We start from the raw sequence: 23,189 nt of genomic DNA, 5'->3' as shown, positions 1-23,189 counted from the left end.
GTTGTTTTGTTTTGTTTTGTTTTGTTTTGGGCAAGGTTTTGCTCAGAAAAAAACCTTTTATGTACATATGTATATGAATATGTATATATATCATTACTTAAAGTATATTTTATAGTTGAGTACATAGCAAAATGGGTATAGTGTTCCTCTTAAATTTTTTCATCTTCTGTATAATTCACTTCATTGGAACAAGTAGAAACTATTTTGTGAGCACATTATGTAGGATTGTTTGTGTGAGTGAGCACTCATGGTGCCTAGTTTCTTTTTAGTTTCTCACAAGTTAAAAAGAAGTTCTTAAAAATATTTTTATTTGGGGCTGGAGAGATGGCTCAGCATTTAAGAGCACTGACTGCTCTTGCAGAGGACCTGGGTTCGATTCCCAGCACTCACATGGAGGCTATGAACAATCCTTAACTCCAGTTCCAGGGGAATTCAAAGCCCTCTTCTGACCTCTGTGGCATTGCACAACATGGCTGCACTCACATACATGTAGGCAATATACTCATATACATAAAATAAAAAATAAATATTCTTAAAAATATTTTTATATTTATGTGTATGAGTGTTTTGTCTGCATGTATAAGTTCTGAGGTCAGTGAAATGGCTCAGTGGGCAAGAGTGCTTGTGTGTAAGTTTGATCCCGGACCCTGGGTAAAGGTGGAAAGAGAGAATAGATCCCCCCACCACACAAACACAACATAATATAAATATAAATTTAAAAAATTTTAATAAGCTAAATGAATAATGACCAGGAAAGTTTCCCAACACTTAGAAAAAGCTGTTTTCCCATGCAGAGTATATATACCATAGTATCAGATACTCTTCTGGTAAAAGAAACAACTACAAAGGTATTTTATTTATTTGTTTGTTTATTTGTTGAGTGTCTTGCCTGCGTGCAGCAAGCACACCGGTGTCATGCAATGCCGGAAGAGTCCAGAAGAGGGCATCAAATCCCCTGGAACTGGAGCCAAGGACAGCTGTTAGCTGCCCTGTGGTTGCTGGGAACATAACCCAAGTCCTCTGCAAGAGCAGACACTGCTCTTAACCTCTGAGCCATCTCTCCAGCCCCAAAGCCATCATGCTATTTGCTCAAAGTAACCAGTGCTGTTGAGGAAAAACAAAAAACCAAAAAATTTCTAACATACTGGGCATAGTAGCACAGATCTTTTATTCCAGCATTCAAGAGGCAGAGGCAGGTGGACTCTGTGAGAGCAAGGCCAGCTTGGTCTACACAATGAGTTCAAGCCAGCTGGGGCTACATAATGAGTCCCTGACTCAAAAAGCAAAATCCTAACAATTCTCTCAGTATTTTCAAAATTAGCATATCAAATTTGATTTTCATTAGAATGTCCTTTTTCACACTAGTAATTAAAAAAACTAAGACCTAGATTTTATATGTACAAGTGTGTGTATAAATAATGTAAGCTGGACATGGTGATACATGCCTGTGATCCCAACATTAGGAGGCTGAGAGGGGAGGGTCGCTGCAAGTTCCAGGCCAGCCTGGTCTGTGTATGGAAACTTTAAGAAATGCTTCAATTCGCTGTAGACAATCTAAATTTCTTCGGACTCCCAAATATGAGCAGTGTCCATTTTCTACTCCTTCCACATCGGCCTCATCCTTTCTGCCTCTTCAGTGTTTGTACTGTCTCCATCCTGCTCCTGTCCCCGTTTTTGGAGTGTAGTTTTATTGGGGGCCACTTTCGTACAGCAGACTTGAGCTGTTAGTTCACCACTTCAGATGCACTGGTCACAGATCCTGCAGCATCACAGACTGCCTGCCTCCGGCTCCAATCACATACCAGCGGGGGTTTTGTTGTTTTGAGACTATATAGGAGTTGAATTTGTCGCAATCCTCCTGCCTCTGCCTCCCAAGTGCCGGTTTCACAGATGTGAGTTGTTCATGCCTGTTTTAGGTGTTTTCTATGGTGCATGCAGATCACAGTTTCATCATGTCTCTTAGCACTGAGTACCGTATACTTTCAAAAGTGACCATACTTTTTGTTCTGCTGCTTTCGATAATTCTTTTTTCTGTGTTTTTAAAAAATATATTTTTATTTATTATTTTTATTTTATGTGTATGAGTGTATTGCCTGCATGTATGTAAGTGAACCAGTGTCATGCAGTGTCCACAGAGGTCAGGAGAGGGCATCAGATCCCCTGGAACTGGAGTCACAGACAGTTGTCAGCTGCCATGTGGGTGCTGGGAATCTAACCCTGGTCCTCTGCAAGAGCAGCCAGTGCTCTTAACTGCTGAGCCATCTCTCCAGTCTGTACTTGTTTGTTTTTTGAGACAGGGTCTCTCTGTAACCCCAGCTGGCCTGGAACTCACTATGTAGACCAGGCTGACCTTGATCTCACAGAGATCTGCCTGCCTCTGCCTCCCAAGTGCTGGGATTAAAGGTGTGCACTACCACTCCTGGCTCAATACTATTTTAATGAGAGGCCTAGGGAAAACATAGTGGAATTCATTGCTCAGTCAAGATTTACAATTGTTTTCTAGATTTGTTATTGTGGTAATTTAAAAAACTTATCATCTTAGAGCCTCCTTATTGTAGTGAATTCCAAGCCAGCTGGGGCTACAGAGAGACCCTGTCTCAAAAACAAACAAACAAACAAAAAAAACGAAAAAAAATTGTTTTAATTAAGAAAAAGTGATCATCTTGGGGACAATGAGATGGCTTATTCGGTAAAAGCATTTGCTGTACAAGCCTGATGACCCAAGTTCAATCCCTAGAACCCAAGTAAAGATGGCAAGAGAGAACGATGCCACCATGTTGTCCTCTGACTTCCACAGCCACACTGTGGCATGTGTTTGTGTGCATGCTCACACACACAGAGTAATAAAAAATACATTTTTAATTTAAAAACACTTACCTTCATAACCACTCTTAAGTGTATATAAAGTTCCGTGCTGTGGAGTGTGTCTGTAGTATTGTGTCACAATCACCACCATCTACATCCAGATCTTTGATCCTGCAGAATTGCAGCTCCATAACCATTAAACAATAATTCCTATTCCCCTTACCCCAGCCCCTGGCAATCTCTTTTTATTATTCTTTTTTTAAAATTTAATAACCACATAATTAGAAGAAGCATTTCATTACAGCTTTAACATATTCAGTAACACACTCCAGAGCAAGGATACATCTCTTTCAAAGGTGGCTGTAAATTTTTAGGTTCACTGTTGAATTAATACAGTCATACAATATTGAACTCAGTGTAAACCCTGTAAGATATAAAACTGAATGAGTTTTTACCCTTTAAAGAAGATCATATCATTTTAAGATATGCTGTTTCCTACATTTTTAATGCCACTAACACTTAGATGTTTGCACATGTGTCTTGAATCTCTATGTATCTGATTATTACTAGTGACAGTCGGTTATATTCCGATCCTTAGTTTGTGAGTATGGATATAAAGTCATCAGGTAGATTTCACTGGTAATGTTTATCACCTCTACTATTTAACATGAAGTAAATTTTTAATTACTACATATTATTGATTTTTTGTGTGAATTTCATACAGAACACCCCAAACAATCTTATTCATCTTTATATCCGCATCCCAAATGGCACCCCTCCCAATGCCCCCCCACTGGTGCCAATATACTCTGTCATCCCTTTTACTGTCCACTGTGTCAGTGCCCACAGCCACTCCCCAGTGCTTGTCCATCCGCTGAATCTAGTCAGTCTATCTAGAGTTCCTTGTTTTAGGAAGATCAGCTCTTTCTCATCTAGCAGCAATCAGTTGCCAACATTCCTTTAGATAAGATTGGGGTCTGCTGTTCATTTTCCCAGTTTGATGCTGGGTTACTATCTGGGAGTCTCTTGAGCCACCCTGGCCAGTAACTCAAATGATGGTTATCTCCTGTCTGGCATTGTTTCTTGTTACGTGGCCTTTAGTGATACAAACGGACTCTTCTAGAATCATACGGGTCACTTTCATCTCTGGTTATACTTTCCTATCGGGTGTTTAAGAGCATAGAGTTGGCTCAGAGGAACCAATTTATTTTCACTGTTTTTTTTTTTTTTTAAAGTATTTGTCATTTTTAGTTTATGTGTATGAGTGCTCCTTTCTTTTACAAGTTCCATCTATGTGAAGATAAGTCAAAGGTCCTTCGACCGTGTCTGGCTTCACTTGGAAGCATGGAGAATTCCTTTGTGTTGACCCTCCTCTTTATAGACTGGACACTGGCTCAAGCCCATCTGGTGGGGTCTTCTTGGCCTCCTTGATCAAGAGGACAGGTGATCCACCTCAATTACAGGACATTTTGAGAGATGCTCATAGTCCCCTGGAACTGGTCGACCTAGGAGGGCAAGGAGCAAAAACTGTCCTTTTAGTCCCTATGACCAGATTAGTATAGGTTTCAAAGTATGGCTGTTAAACATCCAAGAAGGTTAGTTCCACCAGTCTGGTACTTTTAATTACCATGTGCCATGTAGACAAAGCTTGGACAAACACCAAACATTCTCAGATAAACCTTGACTAGACATACACTTTGTTCCTTGAATTAGATGTGTGTATAATTTGTCAGTAAGTTGTTGGACTAATATGGTTCCCTCTGGTTTTTTAAAACTAGCTAGGCATTATTTATCTCTCACTTGCCATGGTTTCCTCATTTAAAGTGCCCTCATTTTTCCCATTTCTCCCTTAATAATACCCTTCTCCTATGGTCCCACCTCTTGAGCTCCTTCTTTCTTTTTATCCCCAAGGTTCCTTGTATAACCCTCCCTCCCCCCTCCCATTTAAATAACCCCTTTTTTTTTTTTTTTTTTTTTTTGTCTTTTCTAGACAGGGTCTCCCTATAGCCCCAGCTGTCCTGGATTCACTATGGAGACCAGGCTGGCCTGGAACTCACAGAGATCCGCCTGCCTCTGCCTCCCGAGTGCTGGGATTAAAGGCGTGCACCACCACGCCCGGCAAATAACCATATTTTTATCCATATCTCTTGTGGGGACATCTTATAAATGAACTCAGACTGTACTTTTTGTGACTGGCTTGTTTTACTTAGCGTGATGTTCTCAGTGTCTATCTTTTATGCATATATTAGCATTTCTGTCCTTAGATTTGCTTATCTATCTGTTGATGGTCATCACTTAGCTGTCTTCAACATGTTTTGGTTTTTGTCTTTGTTTTGAGGCAGGCTCTCATGTATCCCAGGCTGGCCTTAAACTTGCCGTGTAGCTGAGGTTAGCCTTGAATTCCTGATCCTCCCAAATCTACCTTCTTGGTGCTGGAATCACATGCATCACATGCATGGTGGCACACACCTTTAATCTCAGCATATTTTTGAATACTAACCCTCCCAAGCACCTGGACATTCTGGTATTCCAGCTCTATACTATTATTCAAATTACTGGTGATCATGTTAAATGAGAGAAGTTCTGGGCCAGAGCATCCCTCCCATTCACATTAGTTTCAGTGATGTTCCCCTAGTGATGTCACCAGATGATGTGGAGAGGTATCTGACTAGAAGTATATTTGAATTATGTTTCTCTGTTTTCCCCCATAAACTTCTGTAAGCAATTTTATCAGGTGTTTCAAACTCTGTAGTTAAGACTTCAGTTCTCTTTTGTTCACAATCTGCACATTCTACATTCGTTCTCTTTCTCTCTTCTTCCTTTTCTTTTTTGAGACAGAGTCTTACTCTGTATTCCTGGCCTGGGACTTGCTATGTAGGTCATGCTGGCCTCACACTCACAGAACTCAGCCTTTCTCTACCTTCTGTGTGCTGGGATTAAGGCATGCACCACCAGGTCAGTCAAGACATTCCATATTATTAAATGAATATTGACAATCATATTAGTTACTTCTTTTGCTGTGACAAAAATGCCTGACAAAAGCAACTTAAGGAAGAAAGGGTTTATTTTAGCTCCCGGTTTGAGGGTGCAGTCCATCATCTTGGGAAAGTAATGATGGAAGGACTGTGCCTATATTCAAGATGGTTGTTCCCTCCTGAGCTAAACCTCTGGACGCACTCTCATAAACATTCCCAAGATGTGTTTCCATGGAGAGTCTAAATCCAGTGAAGCTGATGATGAAGTGCAACTGTCACAAAATTAGATCTTGAATCTTTCCATTATCTCCCAACTTCTGATAAATGTTGTGATACTCATTTACTTTTTATCAAAATTTACCTCTCTCTCTCTGTGGCGTGTGTGTGTGTGTGTGTGTGTGTGTGTGTGTGTGTGTGTGCGTTTCCCTGTCTTGTAGCCCAGGTTGTCTTGAACTCTCTATATGACTGAAGGTGACTTTCAACTTCTGAATTTCCTGCTTCTACCTCCTGAGTACTAGGATTACAGGTGTGCCACCATGCCAGGTTATGCAGTGCTGGGGGTCAAGCCCAGGGCCTTAGGCATGCTAGACAACTGAACTACATCCCTAGCCATAGATTGACCAGTTGCACCAGTTACTAACATCGCCAAAATTGTTCTCTTTCCCTCTGTTCTAGTTTGCTCTCTGTTGCTGTGATAAACACCACAACCAAAAGCAAGAGGAAAGGAAAGGGTTTGTTTGGCTTACATTTCCAGGGATCAGTCAGTCACTGAGGGAAAGTCAGAGCAGGTGCTCAACCAGGAGTTGAAGCAGAAACTATGGAGGAATGCTACTTACTGGCTTACTCTCTGGCTTCTGCTCAGCTAGCTTTCTCATACAGCCCAGGCCACCTGTCTAGGGATAGTTTCACCCATAGTGGGCTGACCCTCCCACATCAAAGACAGTCATGGCCGCAGACTAATATGATCTGGGTAGTCCCCCAGTAAGGATGTTCTCAGATGACTCTAGGATGTGTCAAGTTGACAGCCCTACCTATGACAGCCTCTGTGAGAACATTGGAAAACAATGTAGATATGAAACTTTAGCACTCAATTTGTTGTTTGAGACATGGTCTCATGCAGCTCAGCTTGACTGGAAACACACTGCACAGCTGAGGATAACTTTAAAACTTCTAATTCTCCTGCCTTGATCTCCTGTTTCTGGGATTACAGGTGTGTGCCACCATGCCCAGCTCAGGACATTTTATGTTGTGCTTACTGAGTCTATGGATGAGAGTCAGGGGTTTAAATGTAGTTCAGTGATAGAGTCCTTGCCTTGCATGTGTGAAGACCTGGGATCAGCATTGGGAAAAAAGAAAAAGAAAGAAGAAGAAAAAAGATAAATGCTCTAAGTCTATTAGGATTTGGATCTTAAATGCACCCCCCTCCAAGCCACACATGTATTGAAGGCTTGGCCCCCAGCTGGTGGAACCATTGAGACGCTGTGGAAACCTTAGGAGATGGGGTCTGATTGTTGAAAGCAGATCACTGGGGATATGCCCTTGAAGGGAAACTGAGACTCTGGCCCTTCCTCTCTCTCTGTTTCTTGACAAAAATGAGGTGAGCATCTTTGCAATACCATGCACTCCCATCATGTTTTGCCCTGCCACAAGCTTCATATGATAAGACCAGGGGAATTTGGACTGAAACCTCTGAAATCATGAACCAAAATAAATCTTTTTTGTTTAACTTATCTCAAGTATTTTGTTATAGTGATGGAAAGCTGACTAGCACATAACCACACTGGTATAGACATATCTCAGAAATTTTAACACTTCTGCCCTAATACATTTTAACGTTCAGATTTTTCAAAAAATGTGCTGTATTATTTTTATTTTCCCCAATCCAAGATTCTATGAAGAATCATACACATTAGAACTGGAGAGATGGCTCAGTGGTTAAGAGCACTGGCTGCTCTTACAGAGGACCCAGATTCAGTTCCTAGCACCCACAAGGCATCTGACAACCATCTCTAACTCTAGCCACGTTCAGGGGATCTGATGCCCTCTTCTGACCTCCATAAGCATTGCATGCATATTCACACAGGCAAAACTTTCATACACAAAAAATAAATTTAAAAAAATAAAAGCAAAGTTTGCTTTATTTTTCCTATAGGATTTTAAAACCTAAAAATTATTGACAGTTAAAAGTCTAATTTAATTTGCTACAATTTAGGTTTAATGTCTCTTATACAATAGCTTGAAATACAAATTACTGAATGATAAATTCTAATATCTCTATAAACATAAACACTTTTGATTAACTCACATTAAAGTATTAATATGAAATTAGGAACCAAAATAAAAATTTTCAACAGCTATATCTGTTTGTTAAATGTTTAGGTAACAATTTCACATTTTTTCATTTTAAGTAATAATGATTTTTTTTTTTTTTTGTAAATCAACAGACATCAAAATTTACAAGCGCTTCAGATATTCCAGTAGAATTTATAAGAAAGAATGTTAAACTACGTGGACGGTTGCACCGGATAACTGAGACTGGTCTGGAAATTGAACATATCCCTATTACTTTACCTCTTATATCTTCATGGAAAAGTAAGTAAGGTGCAGGAATTGTAGGACTAGCTAGTAGTTGTGGTTATTATTTATTTAATAACTAGCTGCTACTTATAAGATAATAAAAAGGTCCTTTCTTTTTTTTAACTTTATGTGTATGTGTGTTATGTCTGCACATATCTAAGTGCAACTGTGTTGCACAGTGTGAAGTCCAGAAGAGGGCATTGGATCCCCTTGAACTGGAGTTATAAATGATTGTTAGCTACCATGTGGGTGCTGAGAACCAAACCTGGGTCCTCTGTAAGAACAGCCAGTGCTCTTAACCACTGAGCTATCTCTCCAATCCTAAAATGTATGATTCTTGAAAGAATCTTAGATTGGGGAGCCTGTTTTTTCTTTCTGTTTTAAATTTTATTTATCTTTATTTTATGTATGTGAGTGTTTGGCTTGCATGTATATAAGAGCACCTGTGTCATGCAATGCCTGCAGCAGCCAAAAGGGGGTGTTGGACCCCTTGTTCAATTTTGATATCAGGGCAATGTGGCCTCATTCATTTGTAGAATGGATCTGGTAGTGTTTCTTCCTTTTCTACTTTAGTATGTGGAGCACTGGTGTTCTTTAAAGACTTGGTAGAATCAAGGAATCAGTCCTTCTGGTTCTGGGGTTTTAAATTACAGTTGAATCACATTCTTTTTTTTTTTTTTTTTTTAAAGATTTTGAAAAAGTTTTGTGTGTGCGTGTGTGTGTGTGTGTGTGTGTGTGTGTGTGTGTGTGTGTGGTGTAGGTGCCCACAGAGGCCAAAGAGGGCATCAGATCTTCTCAAGCTAGAGTTATAGGCAGTTGTGAGCCACCTGATGTGGGTACTCAGAACTGAACGCTCTTCACCACTAAATCTCTCCAGTCCTCTCATTCATTGCTTTTTTTAAAAATTATTTATTTATTATGATTGAGTGTGTGTACATTGGGGGGGCATGTGTGGAGGTCAGAGGGCAATTCTGTTGAGTTGGTTCTTTCTTTCCACCTTTATGTGGGTTCTAAGAATTGAACTAAGATTATCAGGCTTGCAGAACAAGCACATTTACCCACTGAGCCACCTCACCAGCCCTCAATTCTTTTTGTTGTTGTTGTTGTCTTTTTTGAGACAGGATCTCCCTGTAGCTCCTGCTGGCCTGGAACTCACTATGTAGACCAGGCTGGCCTTGAACTCACAGAGATCCTCCTGCCTCTGCCTCCTGAGTGCTGGGATTAAAGGCGTGTACCACTACACCCATCTAGTCCCTGATTTTTTAAAATATAAGCACATATAGCTATAAATTTTCCTCTTAGAATTGTCTTAGCTGTATCCCAAAGGTTCTGGTAAGCTGCAGTTTAATTTTTAAGTGAGTCTAGGAACCAGGCACTAATACACATGAGCCTGTAGGGGTACATTTCATGTTCAAACCGCAATGCTCCATCCCTGCCCCCTCATAGGTTCATGGTCCTTTCATGATGGAAAATGCATTGAGTTCAGCTTCAAAAGTCCTCATAGTCTTTAATAGTCCCAATGTTGTTCAGAAATTCAAAGTCTCTTCTAAGACTCAAGGCATCTCTTAAGTGTGACCTCCTGTAAACATTTTTAATTACATACTTCTAGCATATAATGGCAAAAAGAACATTCTTTTTCCAAAAGAGGAGAACTAAGGTATAAAACAGTCATACCAAAGCAAAATCGAAATCCAGCAGGGAAAACACCAGATCCACAGTGCCATGTCCTGCTCTGCCATCTGCAGCACACATGGCTTCTATCTTGGTCTTAGGCTTGCTCCATTCCATGCCTGTAGCCCTCTGTGACCCATGTCCCTTTGTCCTTGCATTTCCAGTATCCGGGGGTCTCCATTGCAGCTGTAACTTCACCTTCATGGCTTCACATGTGGCCTCTCAGGGCTTGTCTGCTGTGATTGCAACCCTGCAACAAAGTGCCTGGCCTCAGCTGCTCTCCATGACCCCCTCAGTCTTTCGTCTTTCATGTTTCCAAAACCTGTACTACATAGTTACAGCACTGTCACATTCTTCTGCCATCTGAACTGTGGGATGGTCCCTTTTGATCACAGCTATATCAGCTTCTGGGTGCTGACCCTGGAGAATCATGTCCATAGGCAGTTGTTTCCAGGAGCAGGAAACCCCTTTGACATTCCAAGTTTAGGCTCTTTTTTTTTTTTTTTTTTTTTTCAAATGAGTTTTCCTTTTCAGGAGTTGGAACCTTTGAGGGTGGGTTCTTACCTCTGGGCACTTTTCTTATTGTCTGTGTGCAGAGCAGGAGGTTTCTCTCTCATGGCACTAATCTGCTAATCTCTTTAATGGCTGCAGCTGTTCTGCTGTCTCTGTTCTCTTTGTTGGATACTTTAAGCTTGCTGTGCTTCACATTTTCCTTTCCCTTTTGCTTTTCCTCTCTGTAGATCTGAATAAGAATACTGACAAGTAGCCATGCCACAGACACAATGCTATTCTGTCTTGAAATATCCACACAGAAGACTTCAGTCTATTACATTTTAATTTAACCTCATGCAAGTTCTCAGGACATGGGCAGAATTTGGCCAAATTCTTTGCCAGAATATAACCTGAATGGACTGTAGTCTAGTTCCCAATGGAGTTCTTGTTCCCCTCTGAAACCTTATGTCCATATATATCTCTGCGTTCTGGTCTCCTCCCTGGTTCCACCAGGATGGCCCATTAAGTTCTGCTTAGAGCATTTTAGAGTTTCTTTAGCCTACAGCTGCAAACTCTTCCATGTCCCTCTCAAAACCCAGTTCCAAAAGCCTACAAACTGCATGATCAGGTTTATCACAGCAATGGCCCCACTTCTCAGTACGAGTTTCTGTCTAGGTTACTTTACACATTGCTGCAACAAACTCCTGACCAGAGACATTTAAGGGAGAAAAGAGTTCTTATGGCTTCCAGTTCCAACGTGATGTGGTCCATTTGGAGCATGAGCTGACCTGTCACATTGTATCAGCAGTCAGAAAGCTGACACAGAACAGGAAGTGGGGCCAGACTATAAAACCTCAAGGTCCATTTCCAGGGATATATACTCTTCAGTAAGTCCACATTTCAAAGGTTCCACAACCTTCCCAAATAACACTAACAGCTGGAGACCAAGTGCTTAAACACCTGACTATACTCAAACCACAGTACCCACTGAGCCATCTCACTGGCCCTCTTGTTTTGTTTTGTTGTTGTTGTTTTTAAGGACATTAATTTTCTTTACTCATTTATGAAAAGTTATAAACTTTTGCAAAATAAAATCCTGAGCTGGGTGGGGTGGTATATACTTGAAGGCTAAGGCAGGAGAATTCCATGATCCCAAGCAGTTCAAGGCCACCTTGGGCAATGTGGTGAGAGTCCGTCTCCTACAAACTAATTAATCAACAAAATCCTGTTATTAAAGTAAAATCGATTAAAATGTTTTTGAGGGTGAATAGATAGAGCTTGGTACTATGTTACCATCAGTATAAACTGATAAAATACTGTCAGGAAGTCAGTTGCCAAAATGTTTTAATAAAATAGTAAGCATTTAGGAGGCTAAGGCAGAAAGATCTTGAGTTCAGAGCCATCCTGTGCTACAGAACTTGACTATGTCTTTAAAAAAATGGTTGGGACTGGAAAGATAGTTCAGTGGTTAATTCTTGCTCAGTAGGAGTTCAGTTTCCAGCACCCTCTTTGGGCAGCTTATAACTACCTGTAACTACAGCTCCAAGGGATATGATGCCTTCTTCTGATCTCCATGGGCACTATACTTATGTGTACAAACCACACACATATATACATAATTAAATAATTTCTTGAGACAGGTTTTCACTATGAAGCCCTGACTGGAATTGAACTTTTGAAGTCTTTTTTTTTTAATATTTTATTTATTATTTTTATTTTTATTTTATGTGTATGAGTGTATTGCTTGCATGTGTGTGAGTGCACCAGTGTCATGCAATGCTGCAGAGGTCAGAAGAGGGCTTCGGATTCCCCAGAACTGGAGTTAAGGATGGTTGGTAGCCGCCATGTGTGTGCTGGGAATCGAACCCGGGTCGTCAGCTAGAGCAGTCAGCGCTCTTAACCGCTGAGCCATCTCTTCAGCCTGATAACATATTTTTAAAAAGGCAATAATGCCATGTGTGGTGACTTATACCTGTAATCCCAGCACTTTGGAGGCAGAAACAGGTGGATCTCTGTGAGTTTAAGGTCAACATGGTCTACATGCCAGCCAGGGCTATGCTGTCTCTAAAAAGGGAAAAAAAAAGGTGATGGATAACAATGCCTGGCATGGTAGCACACACCTTTAATCCCAGTATTCGAGAAGCAGAGGCAGGCAGATCATTGTGAACATAGGCCAAACTGAGTTGGTTTTCATAGTGAGTTCCAGGCTAGCTGGGGGTATATAGTGAGACCTTGTCTCAAAAAAAATATGGGGGCGTTGGGGACTGGAGAGATGGCTCAGCAGTTTAGAGTACTGACTGCTCTTGCAGGGTTTTGTTCTCAGCACTCACATGGTGGCTAACAGTCATCCATAACTCCAGTTCCGGGGGATCTGACACCCTCTCTGGCCCCTGTGGGAGGTTGCACTCATGAAACACACACGTGCAGGCAAAACACTCATACATATAAAATAAAAATAAAAAATATAAATTTTAATGTAATAATAATATTGATGTAGCCAGTTTTTGTTTAGGTGGAAAGATGTCCTCATTAACTAGTTAACAACCTCATTAAAATGAAAAGCAGTTTCTTTAGTTCTACTAGTAGTAACAGCCATGTTATTAAGCTACATGTCTGTAGCTTTAGCATACATATGTAAAGACGATATGAAAAGTCACAAAAGGAGAAATTGACTAAATTCTCCAGTTATGGGGCTTACTGAAATAAATATAAACCATTTTGAGCCTTTGGTTCCCTTTCTCATCAGTTTCAACACTGGTCTTGGTGGTAAAGGAGGAAGAGTCCTGAAGCTGCCTCCCCACCCTGTAGTCTGGCATTGACATGCAGGCTGAATTCAAACAGGGCTGGGTTCTCTTTGTAAAGTGGGCCAATGTGAGAATTAAAGGGAGATGAAGCTGAAGCTCTGGAGGTCGTACCAACTGCTTGTCTTCTGGGGAGTGTAGTGTTCTTTTAAGAAAAATAATAATTCACTTCTATACCTGTATTGCTTTAAAAGAAAAATTGAATGTACAGTATAATAATAAATGGGACTAAATTTAGAGTTTGAGTATTTCTAAATGACATAATGTACTTGGGTAGTTTTTCATGTGCTTGGGATCTGGCGGCAAATGACTTTGGATTTATTTGCTCTGTGGAAGCTAAAGTCATCTACCTTACTCTCTTAGAAGAACCCTGTGGAGCTTTGCTGGTTAAGCTGGCTGGAGTAGAGCTCACTGAAACTGGGAGGGTCTGGCTACAGAAAGAACTAAAACCTTCCCAACTACTGTGGTTCCAGCTTCTTGGGAAGGAGAATTCAGAGCTCTTTTGCTACCTTCTAGTGAACAGGGTAAGCAGTTTGAAGAAGTAGCTAACAACCTTCATTCTTAACATAAGAACATAAGTAAACATTTGTTTAATTAGCACTTTAAATAAATAACAAATTTTTCAAATGGCTAATGGTGATTAGAGAGAACAAGATATTTCATATATAAATTTCATTGTAAAATTTTATAGATCTTTTTATTGTAGTCAAATAGAAACTTATAAAGGGGCTGGAGAGATGGCTCTCAGTTAAGAGCATTTGCTGCTGTTGCAGAGGACCCAGGTTCAGTTCCCCACACTTGCATTGGACAGCTTACAGATTCCAGGGAATCTTATGCACTCTTTTGCCCTCCCTGGGCACCTGCAGGCATGTCGTACACATATATACACTCAGGCACACACACATAAAAAATTTTTAAGTAAATTAAAAAAAATAATTTATGAAGAAAGGAAAAATTATTAATGACTTTGGCCACTGTTAAAGGAGTACCTTTCTACATTTACATATACATGAATGTATTATATAATATTTGTTACTAGAAACTGTTTGTTGAGTGAAGCTTGGCAGCTGGAAATTACAAAGACCAAGAGTTTTCTGAAGGTAAATGTTGCTCAGTCTCATCAAGTTTCCTATTGTGTTGACCAGTTCACACTCAGAAACTCCAAAAGTCAATTCCATGCCTATTTTACTTCATGTATACTCAAACCACCCCATGGAGTTGCTCTTATTCTCTCTCACAGGTGGGACTCCTGGGGATGATAACTGCCTTGGCCAGACTCAAAAGGAAGAGCCTGTATTCAGATTCAGCTCTTCCCCCATCCCAAGCCCACCTGCAGCACATGTATTTACATTGTTTCCTAGGTGAACAAACTGTGTTGTGTGCATAGTGTGATCAGATTGCTTCTCCTGCTTGAGTTTTACTAATATGTGAGGTTGAAATTTAATTGTTCTGGTTTGGATCAAGGAAATGAGCTTATAACATTTATAAAACTGAGACCAATGTGATGAACCCTTTGTAACTCTCAACTTCGTCATCATTATGAACCAAAATTTACTATAACTAAAGAAACAATGATTTTTTTAAATCTAATTTTGTTTAAAAACTTTTTAAAAAGTTTACTTTGTTTTTAGGCCTTAATTGTGATTTGCTTTTTAAAAAAGTTTGTGTGTGGGGCTGGAGAGATGGCTCAGTGGTTAAGAGCACTGACAGAGGACCCGGGTTCGATTCCTAGCACCCACATGGCAGCTACGAACCGTCTTTAACTCCAATTCCAGAGGAATCTGAAGCCCTCTTCTGACCTCTGCAGCATTGTATAATATGGGCACACTCACATACATGCAGGCAATACACTCATACACATAAAATAAAAATAATAAATAAAATATTAAAAAAGTTTGTGTGTATGTGTTCATGAGAGTGTGTGTATATATATATATATGCATGATATGTGCAAAGAAGACAGTTGAATTCCTCTGAGCTAGAGTTACAGGTGTTTACAGGACACCCGGCTTGTTATGTGTCAGGATCCAAACTCTGGTCTTCATGTTTGTACAGCAAACACTGTTTTGTTTTGTTTTGTTTTGTTTTGTTTTGTAAGATTTATTTTTAACCAGGCATGGTGGCACACGCCTTTAATCCCAGCACTTGGGTGGGAGAGGCAGGTGGACCTCTGTGAGACCAAGGATAGCCTGGTTCACGTAGCAAGTTCCAGGCCACCTGGGGCTTCAGGAAGACCCTGTCTCAAAAACCAAAAAGTTTTAATTTTTATTTATGTGTATGTGTGTGTCCTTATGTACATATGTATACACATATGGTGCCCAAGGAGACCAGAAGAGGGCATTGGATCCCTTGGAGCTGGAGGTACAGGTAGTTACAGGTTGCCCAGTGTGAGTGCTAGGATCTGAACTCCAGGCCTATGCAAGAGCAGTAAGCACTCTTAACTGCTGAGATATTTCTCTAGCCTTGCGATTTACTTTTTAAATGAAGCAGTCAATATTGGGTTTAAATTGGTTTTATCAAATTAAACTCCCACATGGACCACAGAGATAGTAATAGGCTCTGCCATATTTCTGTGAAATCCTATGGGGGGAAAATTCATTTATTAATTTTCTTAAGAAGTAAGATATTCTAGAAATGGAATTTTCAAGATAAAGACCTTTTTAATTTAACTTTTGAGACAAGGTCTCATTGTGTAACCCTGGCTGGCCTGGAACTCCCTGTGTGGACCAGACTGGCCTGGAACTCACAGCCATCTCCCTGCTTCTGCCTCTTGAGGACTGGGATTAAAGGTGTCCATCACCATACCTAGCAGGCATTATTTTTATCTTATTTTGAGGAGGTGTTTTTAAAATGTACTTAACCTGCTAGTGCCCTTCTATGCACTAGGATTTGAACTTAATTTAACAGCTTAATGCTATTTCAGTTCCTCTGACTTGTTTACCTATTAGTTTTTAGTTTCTTTACTTTGTTTTGCTGTGGGCTGTCATTGTGCTAGCTAAACTTGTGTGCCCCATTTTCCCTTCACACACTAACCAGCAGAGTAAATCTGCATCTTTTATACTTTATTACTTCAGTACTTCCTTGGGTTAGAGATCAATGACAATCAGTTGACTCTGAGCAAGACTCACTTCTACTAATAAAATTTTTGAATTTAACAATAGATATTTTAAGCTCTTGGACCCTCTCTTCCTTCCTTCCTTCCTTCCTTCCTTCCTTCCTTCCTTCCTTCCTTCCTTCCTTCCATTTGGAGGGTTGTGTGTATACACATGTGCATACTTGTATGTGTGTGTGTGTTTAGGCTTGGAGTTCATGACAGTGTCTTCCTCAATCACTCTGAACCTTATTTTTTGAGGCAGGGTCTGTCACTGAGCCTGTACCTCACCAGTTCAGCTAGGCAGGCTCGCTGGTGAGCTCCATAGATCTGCCTCTGCTGGTCTCTGTCTCCCTAGCAATGGAATCGCAGACCTGCCTGCAGTGTGTATGGCTTTTTTATGTGGGTACTGGGGATCTGAATTCAGATCCTCATTCTCATGCAGCTAGCATTTTACCAGCCAAGGTATCTTCCTAGCACTTTGTTTTGTTTTGTGTTTTATTTTGTTGGTTTTGAAGCAGGGGTCTCACTTTGTGGTCTAAGCTGGTCTTGCTAAGCCTCTAGCCTCGGCTTCACAAGCAAGTGCTGGGATTACAAACATGTGCCATTGGACTCAGTTTGAAAAACCTTAGTGTTAAAAATTGTTTTTGCTGTTCTATAAAGGATAAAATTTGCTGAATGAGTGACTTTAAGGTATACAAGATGTTATAACTGTTTTCTTAAATAATTGGTCTCTTTTTTTTTTTTTTTTAATTCAAGGGTGGATATTTTAGTGTTAATCTGAATGAAGACATTTTGAGAAGAGGCCTGGGAAAGACTGTTCTCGTTAAGGGGCTAAATTATGACTCTAAAACCTATTGGAAAGTTCACAGACATTTACTTAAAGCTGAATTAACAGCCATCAAGAAAGGAGAAGGAATATGGAAAGAAGAATCTGAAAAAGAAAGTTATTTGGGGAAATTCAAAGAGTCCTGGAGAGACATATGGAAAAAGGACAATAATTTAAAGACAACTGACTCAGATTTCAGCTTGAAAAAAGCAAGTGCTTATGACAGGTTTCAAAGGACTTATGAAGCATGGACAAACAACGTGGGTAACTACTCTTTAGTTATGAAATTCAGAGAGCTCTTGAGTCGCTTACACCTCGGTCGAAAAGGATGAATTCCCACGAGGCCCACAGGTGACCTCTGAAGAGTCAAATAAGTCACTCCACGGACATTTTTCATTGCACCAAAATGAAATTTTCTCCAGATGATCAAAAAAGTAGTCTAATGGTATTTAAAGATTAAAAAGATTATTCAATATAATATGCTTTTGGGAAAAATTAAGCACTATAAAAATTGGTCAGGTGGAAGGAAGAATATGTACATGCAGAGCTAATGTTTTACTCCCCCAATCCCCCCAGTGCTAGGGATTGAACCCAGGGCCTCATGCATGCTGGGCTACCACACTACAAGCTACATTCCCAGCCCTGTAGTATTAACAGCTGAAGAGAAAGTGTAAGCACCGAATGTTGTCTTAGTTATTTTTCACAGTCATATTTCATCTTTGTTACTTTTTCAGTTTTATCAACTTTTTTATTAAAAAGGGACCTTCTTTATATTTGACGTCTAGAGCCACAGTTTTTCATCTCAGTGTCTTTCTGTTAGTGAATCTGGAGCAGCACTGCAAGAGGTCACAGGTACCATTCCTGTTGTTAAGTATGGAGAGAAAGAAAGGATGCTTTAGGACCTCACTGAGCCCCTACACTAGCCACTGCTTGAACTTCCCTGCTTTCTAACTCCTTGGTACATAACATAGGAAACTACCTTGATATTAATATCTGACATGGTGGCACACACCAGTAATCCCAGCACTTGGGAGATGGAGACAGGAAGATAAGGAGTTTAAGGTTATCCTTGGCTATGTAGTGAAGTCAAGACAAGCTTGGGCTAATGCTGGGACCTTGTCTCAAAATGGTAATATAATAATAATAATAATAATTTGAGAATTTGATATATGTAGAAACTTGCTACTAAAATCTTCCTGACAATATAAGCCTCTTTGGCAAGACCAATATTTTGCTAATATCCTCAAAAGTTTACATAAGAAGATGGTTTTATTTTGAGACAGGATCTCCCTGTATAGCCCTAGTTGGCTCCTGGAATGCCATACATAGACCAGGCTGGATTCATAGTCACAGAGATCTGCCTGCCTCTGCCTCCTGAGTGCTGGGACTAAAGGCATGTGTCACAAGAAGGACTTTTAAAAAATCAGACCTACCAGTGTTGGTGCCTGTTAAGAATCTGTACTATGGAAGTCTCTACTGTAAGTTTACTGCAGCTGTCTTACTTCTTGTTAAGACACAAGAAGAAGGTTCTTTCTTTAACCTTTAAAAGTTAGGGTTCATTTTCACTGAGTTGCCACAGATTCTGAAGAGTCTATGTGAATGTGGTTTTGTATCTGTATTGTTTGGGGGAGTAGCAAGTTGCATCTTGTTTTTTTTCAAGTATTATTAAACTAAATGCTGGAAATATCCCATCTCTTGCTCAACTCTGATTATCACACTTGTTTCTCCTCAGAGAAATGAAATTCTGGCTAGTCCAGTGGTTTCACAAGTTGCAGGAAAGAGGCAATCACTATTTGCCAATTTGACAGGATATATGGCACCTTCAGTCTTGTGGGAAGAGGTATGAAGTGTTAATGTCCAGTCTTCCTCTACCATGGGAATGGAAGGAAGGGATAACTACTGTAAATTCACTGCCTGAAAAGCCTTTGTTTTTGTTTTTTACATTCGTTGTCATTTTATTGAAATAAGATCTCCCTGTTTAGCTAGTCCCAGAGTGGCCTTCAACTGGCAGTTCCCTTGCCTGAACCTGGTGAGTTCTCGGGTTACAGAAGGGCTACCACACCATTTTATTAAAACTTGGCCTGAAGGAATGAACATAAGGACCAAGGAACATGGACCCCAGAAGCACTGCTCTCTGTTACCCCTGCTCTTTCTGGTAATTCTTTGAGTCTGGTAAAGGCCCAGTCAGTACCTCACACCAACACAGCACATTGCAAAAGCTGCTTTCAGAGAATTAGCTATACTGTCTGAGGCAGACAGACAGTTTGCCAAGAGTTTATTCTCTTCTAAATTTCTCCAGTGTCATCTGATTTCCCAACAAAGTGAGACTACATCTTTGAGCTACAAGCCCTCCTGTGGGGTCAGATTAGCACCATGTGCTGTCAAGGGCCATGTTGTAGATACAGTCTGTTCCAAATCCAGTGACTTTTCATAAAGAGATGGCATGGTTCAAGAAGCCAAGAGGCAATATTTGAAAAGTTCAGGGCCCCAACTGATAACTGCTTAGGCGCCATTACAAAAGATGGCAGAGCTAAGGGTGCTTCCATTATGGGATGATGGACATGTTTACTTGGCTCTGTGCTTTAAAGCTTCTCTAATGCCACCAAGGCAGGTCTTCCTTCCTTCCTTTCTTTCTGTGTATTTTTGTTGTTGATTTGTTTTTGAAGACAAGGTTTCACACTAGCCCAGGCTGTCCTGGAACTCGCTCTATAGCCCAAGCTGGGCTCAAGCAGACTGTAGCTCTCTTCCCACTCTGTAGTATGAACCACCAACCCCTAAGAAGCTATGCAGGTTGCTGCTGGGAGAAAAGTCATCAACAGTCTTATTTAGCTGTGAACCATGTGAACCACAATAATGACTGCATGACAAGACATGCCCATAGGTGCAAAAGTGGGATGGATGCTATGGGGATAACCAACTGCTTTGTGATTGGGCATAAGGCCTGCTCCACAGGAAGAAACACATGCCTGATACTTCAAATCTGTCCAATAACCCCTGATTGTGGAGCTCACAGGCCCCAAGGATAAACCTACTACTGTTATTTTGCTAAATGGACAGACAACAAATTGCCCTCTAAATTCTTATCTCTCTACCCATAGATTAGTGTAACTCTCAGACCTCATCAGAGAAGTTTTAACAATGGACAGCAGTTAACACAGAAACTCACAACTGGTCAGTGTGCAGAGAACTTTGAACACTTTGGAGTGTTCAGCCATAAATGATAGTATCAACTATCCCCTAAAGGCTCAGGGACCACTGCAGAAGAGGGGACAGAAAGATTTTCAGAACTAAAGGTCAGGAAAGACTGCAACACAACTATCTAGTGGACATGACAGGACCGCTGCATTCATGACCTCACGGCAGCTGTGGTTGCCTTCATGACACCTGAACAACATCAAGCTAGTACACTGCAGCACAGAGGGGGTGGGGCTCCCCATTCCTAGCTGAGGAACTATTGGCAGTTGACACTTCTGGGGGAGGGAGAGTTTATTTTCTTTTTAAAAGGTATTTTATTATAGCCGGGCATGGTGGTGCATGTCTGTGGTCCCAGCACTTGGGAGGCAGAGGCAGGCAGATCTCTGTGAGTTCAAGGCCAGCCTGGTCTACATAGTGAGTTCCAGACCAGCTGGGGCTGCAGGGAGACCCTGTCTCAAAAAGACCAAAAAACAAAAAAAGAAGTATTTTATTATTTTTGGGGGGCTGGAGAGATGGCTAAGCGGCTAAGAACACTGGCTGTTCTTGCAGAAAACCCAGGTTCAAATCCCAGCACCCACATGGCAGCTAACAACTGTCTGTAACTCCAGTTCCAGGGGCTCCTACGGCCTCTTCTGTCCTCTGCAGTCATTGCAGGACATGGGTGCACTTATGTACATGCAGGCAATACACACATACACATGAAATAATAAGTGAATTTTTAAAATTTTATTATTTTTTAATTTGAGCCATCTCTCCAGCCCTGAGATTCCGTTTTCTTTAAGGGTGTGGCACCTGGTAGGTTGACCATACTTCAGTGGATGGCCCCATTCCCATGAGTATATGGGTAGCACAAATTGAAAGGGAGAGAGAGAGAGAGAGAGAGAGAGAGAGAGAGAGAGAGAGAGAGAGAGAGAGAGAGAGAGAGAGAAAGAGACCTGTGTTTTTAATTCTAGCATTCAGGAGGCAGAGGCAGGCAGATCACTGAGATCAAGGCAAGCTCAGCCTATATAGCAAGGCTGTGGTTCAGGGAGCCCCTATCTCTAAATAAATAAATAAATAAATAAATAAATAGAGGATACATTCAGAAGGAGAGTGGGAAGTGGACTGAGAACAGCTTGCCAGAAGAGTGATTAAAATACATTGTATGCATGCATTCTCAAATAATTTAAAAAAATTGTTATCTTAAAAAACAAAATATAGCCAGGGTTAAATAGACTCTATCTAAAACAAAACAAAAAACACAAAATGGGAGAGGGGATAAAAATAAAAATAAAAGTCTCTTTTTAAAAAAGGCATGTTGGCCCATACCTTTAATCACAGCGCTCAGGAGGCTGAGGCAGGCAGATCTCTGTGAGAGAGAAACCTGATCTGCCTCAAAAAAAAGGGGGTGCTCATCAAGGGCTGGAGAGATGACTCTGCAGTTAAGAGCACTTGCTAATCTTGCAGAGGACCTGGTTTATTTCCCAGCACCCACAGCTCACAACCTTCTGTAACTCCAATTCCAGGGTATCCAATGCCCTCTTCTGTGTGCATTGAATGCACATGGTACATTTATATGCAGACATAACACTTGTACACAAAATTTTAAAAAAAATTAAGGTGTCAAATGGAACATTGGAAGGTGACATTAATTAAATATTTTAAAGTTTTGTAAACTACAATGAAGTATATTTGGATTGAGAGACTGATGATTTCAGAGTTCAGTATATTCTTCAGAAAAAGTAGGGGTTCTCTAAGTGATATAAATCTCTTTTGGTGAGGTCCAGAAGAAGTTCCACATGATCTGGGAGCCTAAAGCCAAATGCCAATCCATCTAATCATAAAGTGGAAGGAAGGCAGGATGTCAGCAGGTCCTGGCAGGTGTATCAGCCTGCTGGGCAGGAATACAGATGAGGCCCAGACCTGGTAGTGTGTTCCCTGGTCAATATGGAGGTCTGCCTGTGTTAGCTTGATGTTAGCAACATGAAATACTTGGAGCAATCAACTTTAAAAATTAAAGCTTTATTTTGGCTTATGATCAAAGGTCTCAGGTCATGGCTTGGCCGTATTGCTTGAGCCTTGTTGGTGTATTTTGGTGGGATCATATAGCAGGGGAAGCTGTTCACGTCACTGTGGGAAAGCTGTTCACGTCACTGTGGGAAAGCATAGAGAGGAAAGGGTCCTCATAGCCTCTTGAAGGCAATGTGGAAGATGCCCCCTTGGAGGACTGAACCACTGTATAACTCTTTCTGCCAATATGATTTGAGAAGGCCTAGGATGATCATAGAGTTGAACAATCACAGGTCTTTCTTCTTCCAGAGATTTAATCTGTATGGCTTTAATCTCTACCAGTCAGGAGCTGGAGAGATGGCTCAGCAATTAAGAGCACTGGCTATTCTTGCAGAAGACCTGGGTTAGAATCCCAGAACCCACCTGACATCTAACAACCATCTGGAACTCCAGTTCCAGGTGATCTGACACCCTCTTCTGAACTCTGTGGGCACTGCATGACACAGGTGCACTTACACACATGTAGGCTTAACACTCATACACATAAACTAAAAAGAAATAAATAAAAATTTAAGATCTACCAATCAATGGTACAATATATTCTGTTCTGAGCCTCACTATTTGATTTTTCCCCTTCTCCCTCCCTATTTCCTCCCTTCTTCCCTCCCTCCCTCCCTCCCTCCCCCCTTTTTCTTTCTTGAGACAGGGTCTCCCTGTAGCCCCAGCTGTCCTAGAACTTACTATGTAGACCAGGCTGGCCTTGA

At 40.8% G+C, this 23,189-nt stretch overlaps 1 protein-coding gene across 2 annotated transcripts in view; it reads left to right on the top strand.

The window, feature by feature from the left end:
- Positions 1-18,927, top strand: part of CUNH3orf33 (chromosome unknown C3orf33 homolog) — a 21,797-nt gene extending 2,870 nt beyond the window's left edge. Inside the window, exons 3-5 of one of the 2 annotated variants that reach the window (XM_029567160.1) lie at positions 8,225-8,372; positions 13,688-13,845; positions 17,172-18,927. In XM_029567160.1, the coding sequence (XP_029423020.1) occupies positions 8,225-8,372; positions 13,688-13,845; positions 17,172-17,573 (708 nt within the window). In that variant the 3' untranslated portion in view covers positions 17,574-18,927. Of the gene's footprint in view, positions 1-8,224; positions 8,373-13,684; positions 13,846-17,171 lie in introns of both variants that reach the window. The other variant, XM_008840637.3, reaches the window with a different exon arrangement.
- The last annotated feature ends 4,262 nt before the right edge of the window (positions 18,928-23,189 follow it).

Source organism: Nannospalax galili, unplaced genomic scaffold (assembly GCF_000622305.1).
Source record: "Nannospalax galili isolate Female #2095 unplaced genomic scaffold, S.galili_v1.0 scaffold59, whole genome shotgun sequence".
In the NCBI taxonomy this organism is placed as follows: domain Eukaryota; kingdom Metazoa; phylum Chordata; class Mammalia; order Rodentia; family Spalacidae; genus Nannospalax; species Nannospalax galili.
Note: the sequence above shows the minus strand (reverse complement) of the source record. Positions and strands in the feature narration are given on the sequence as shown.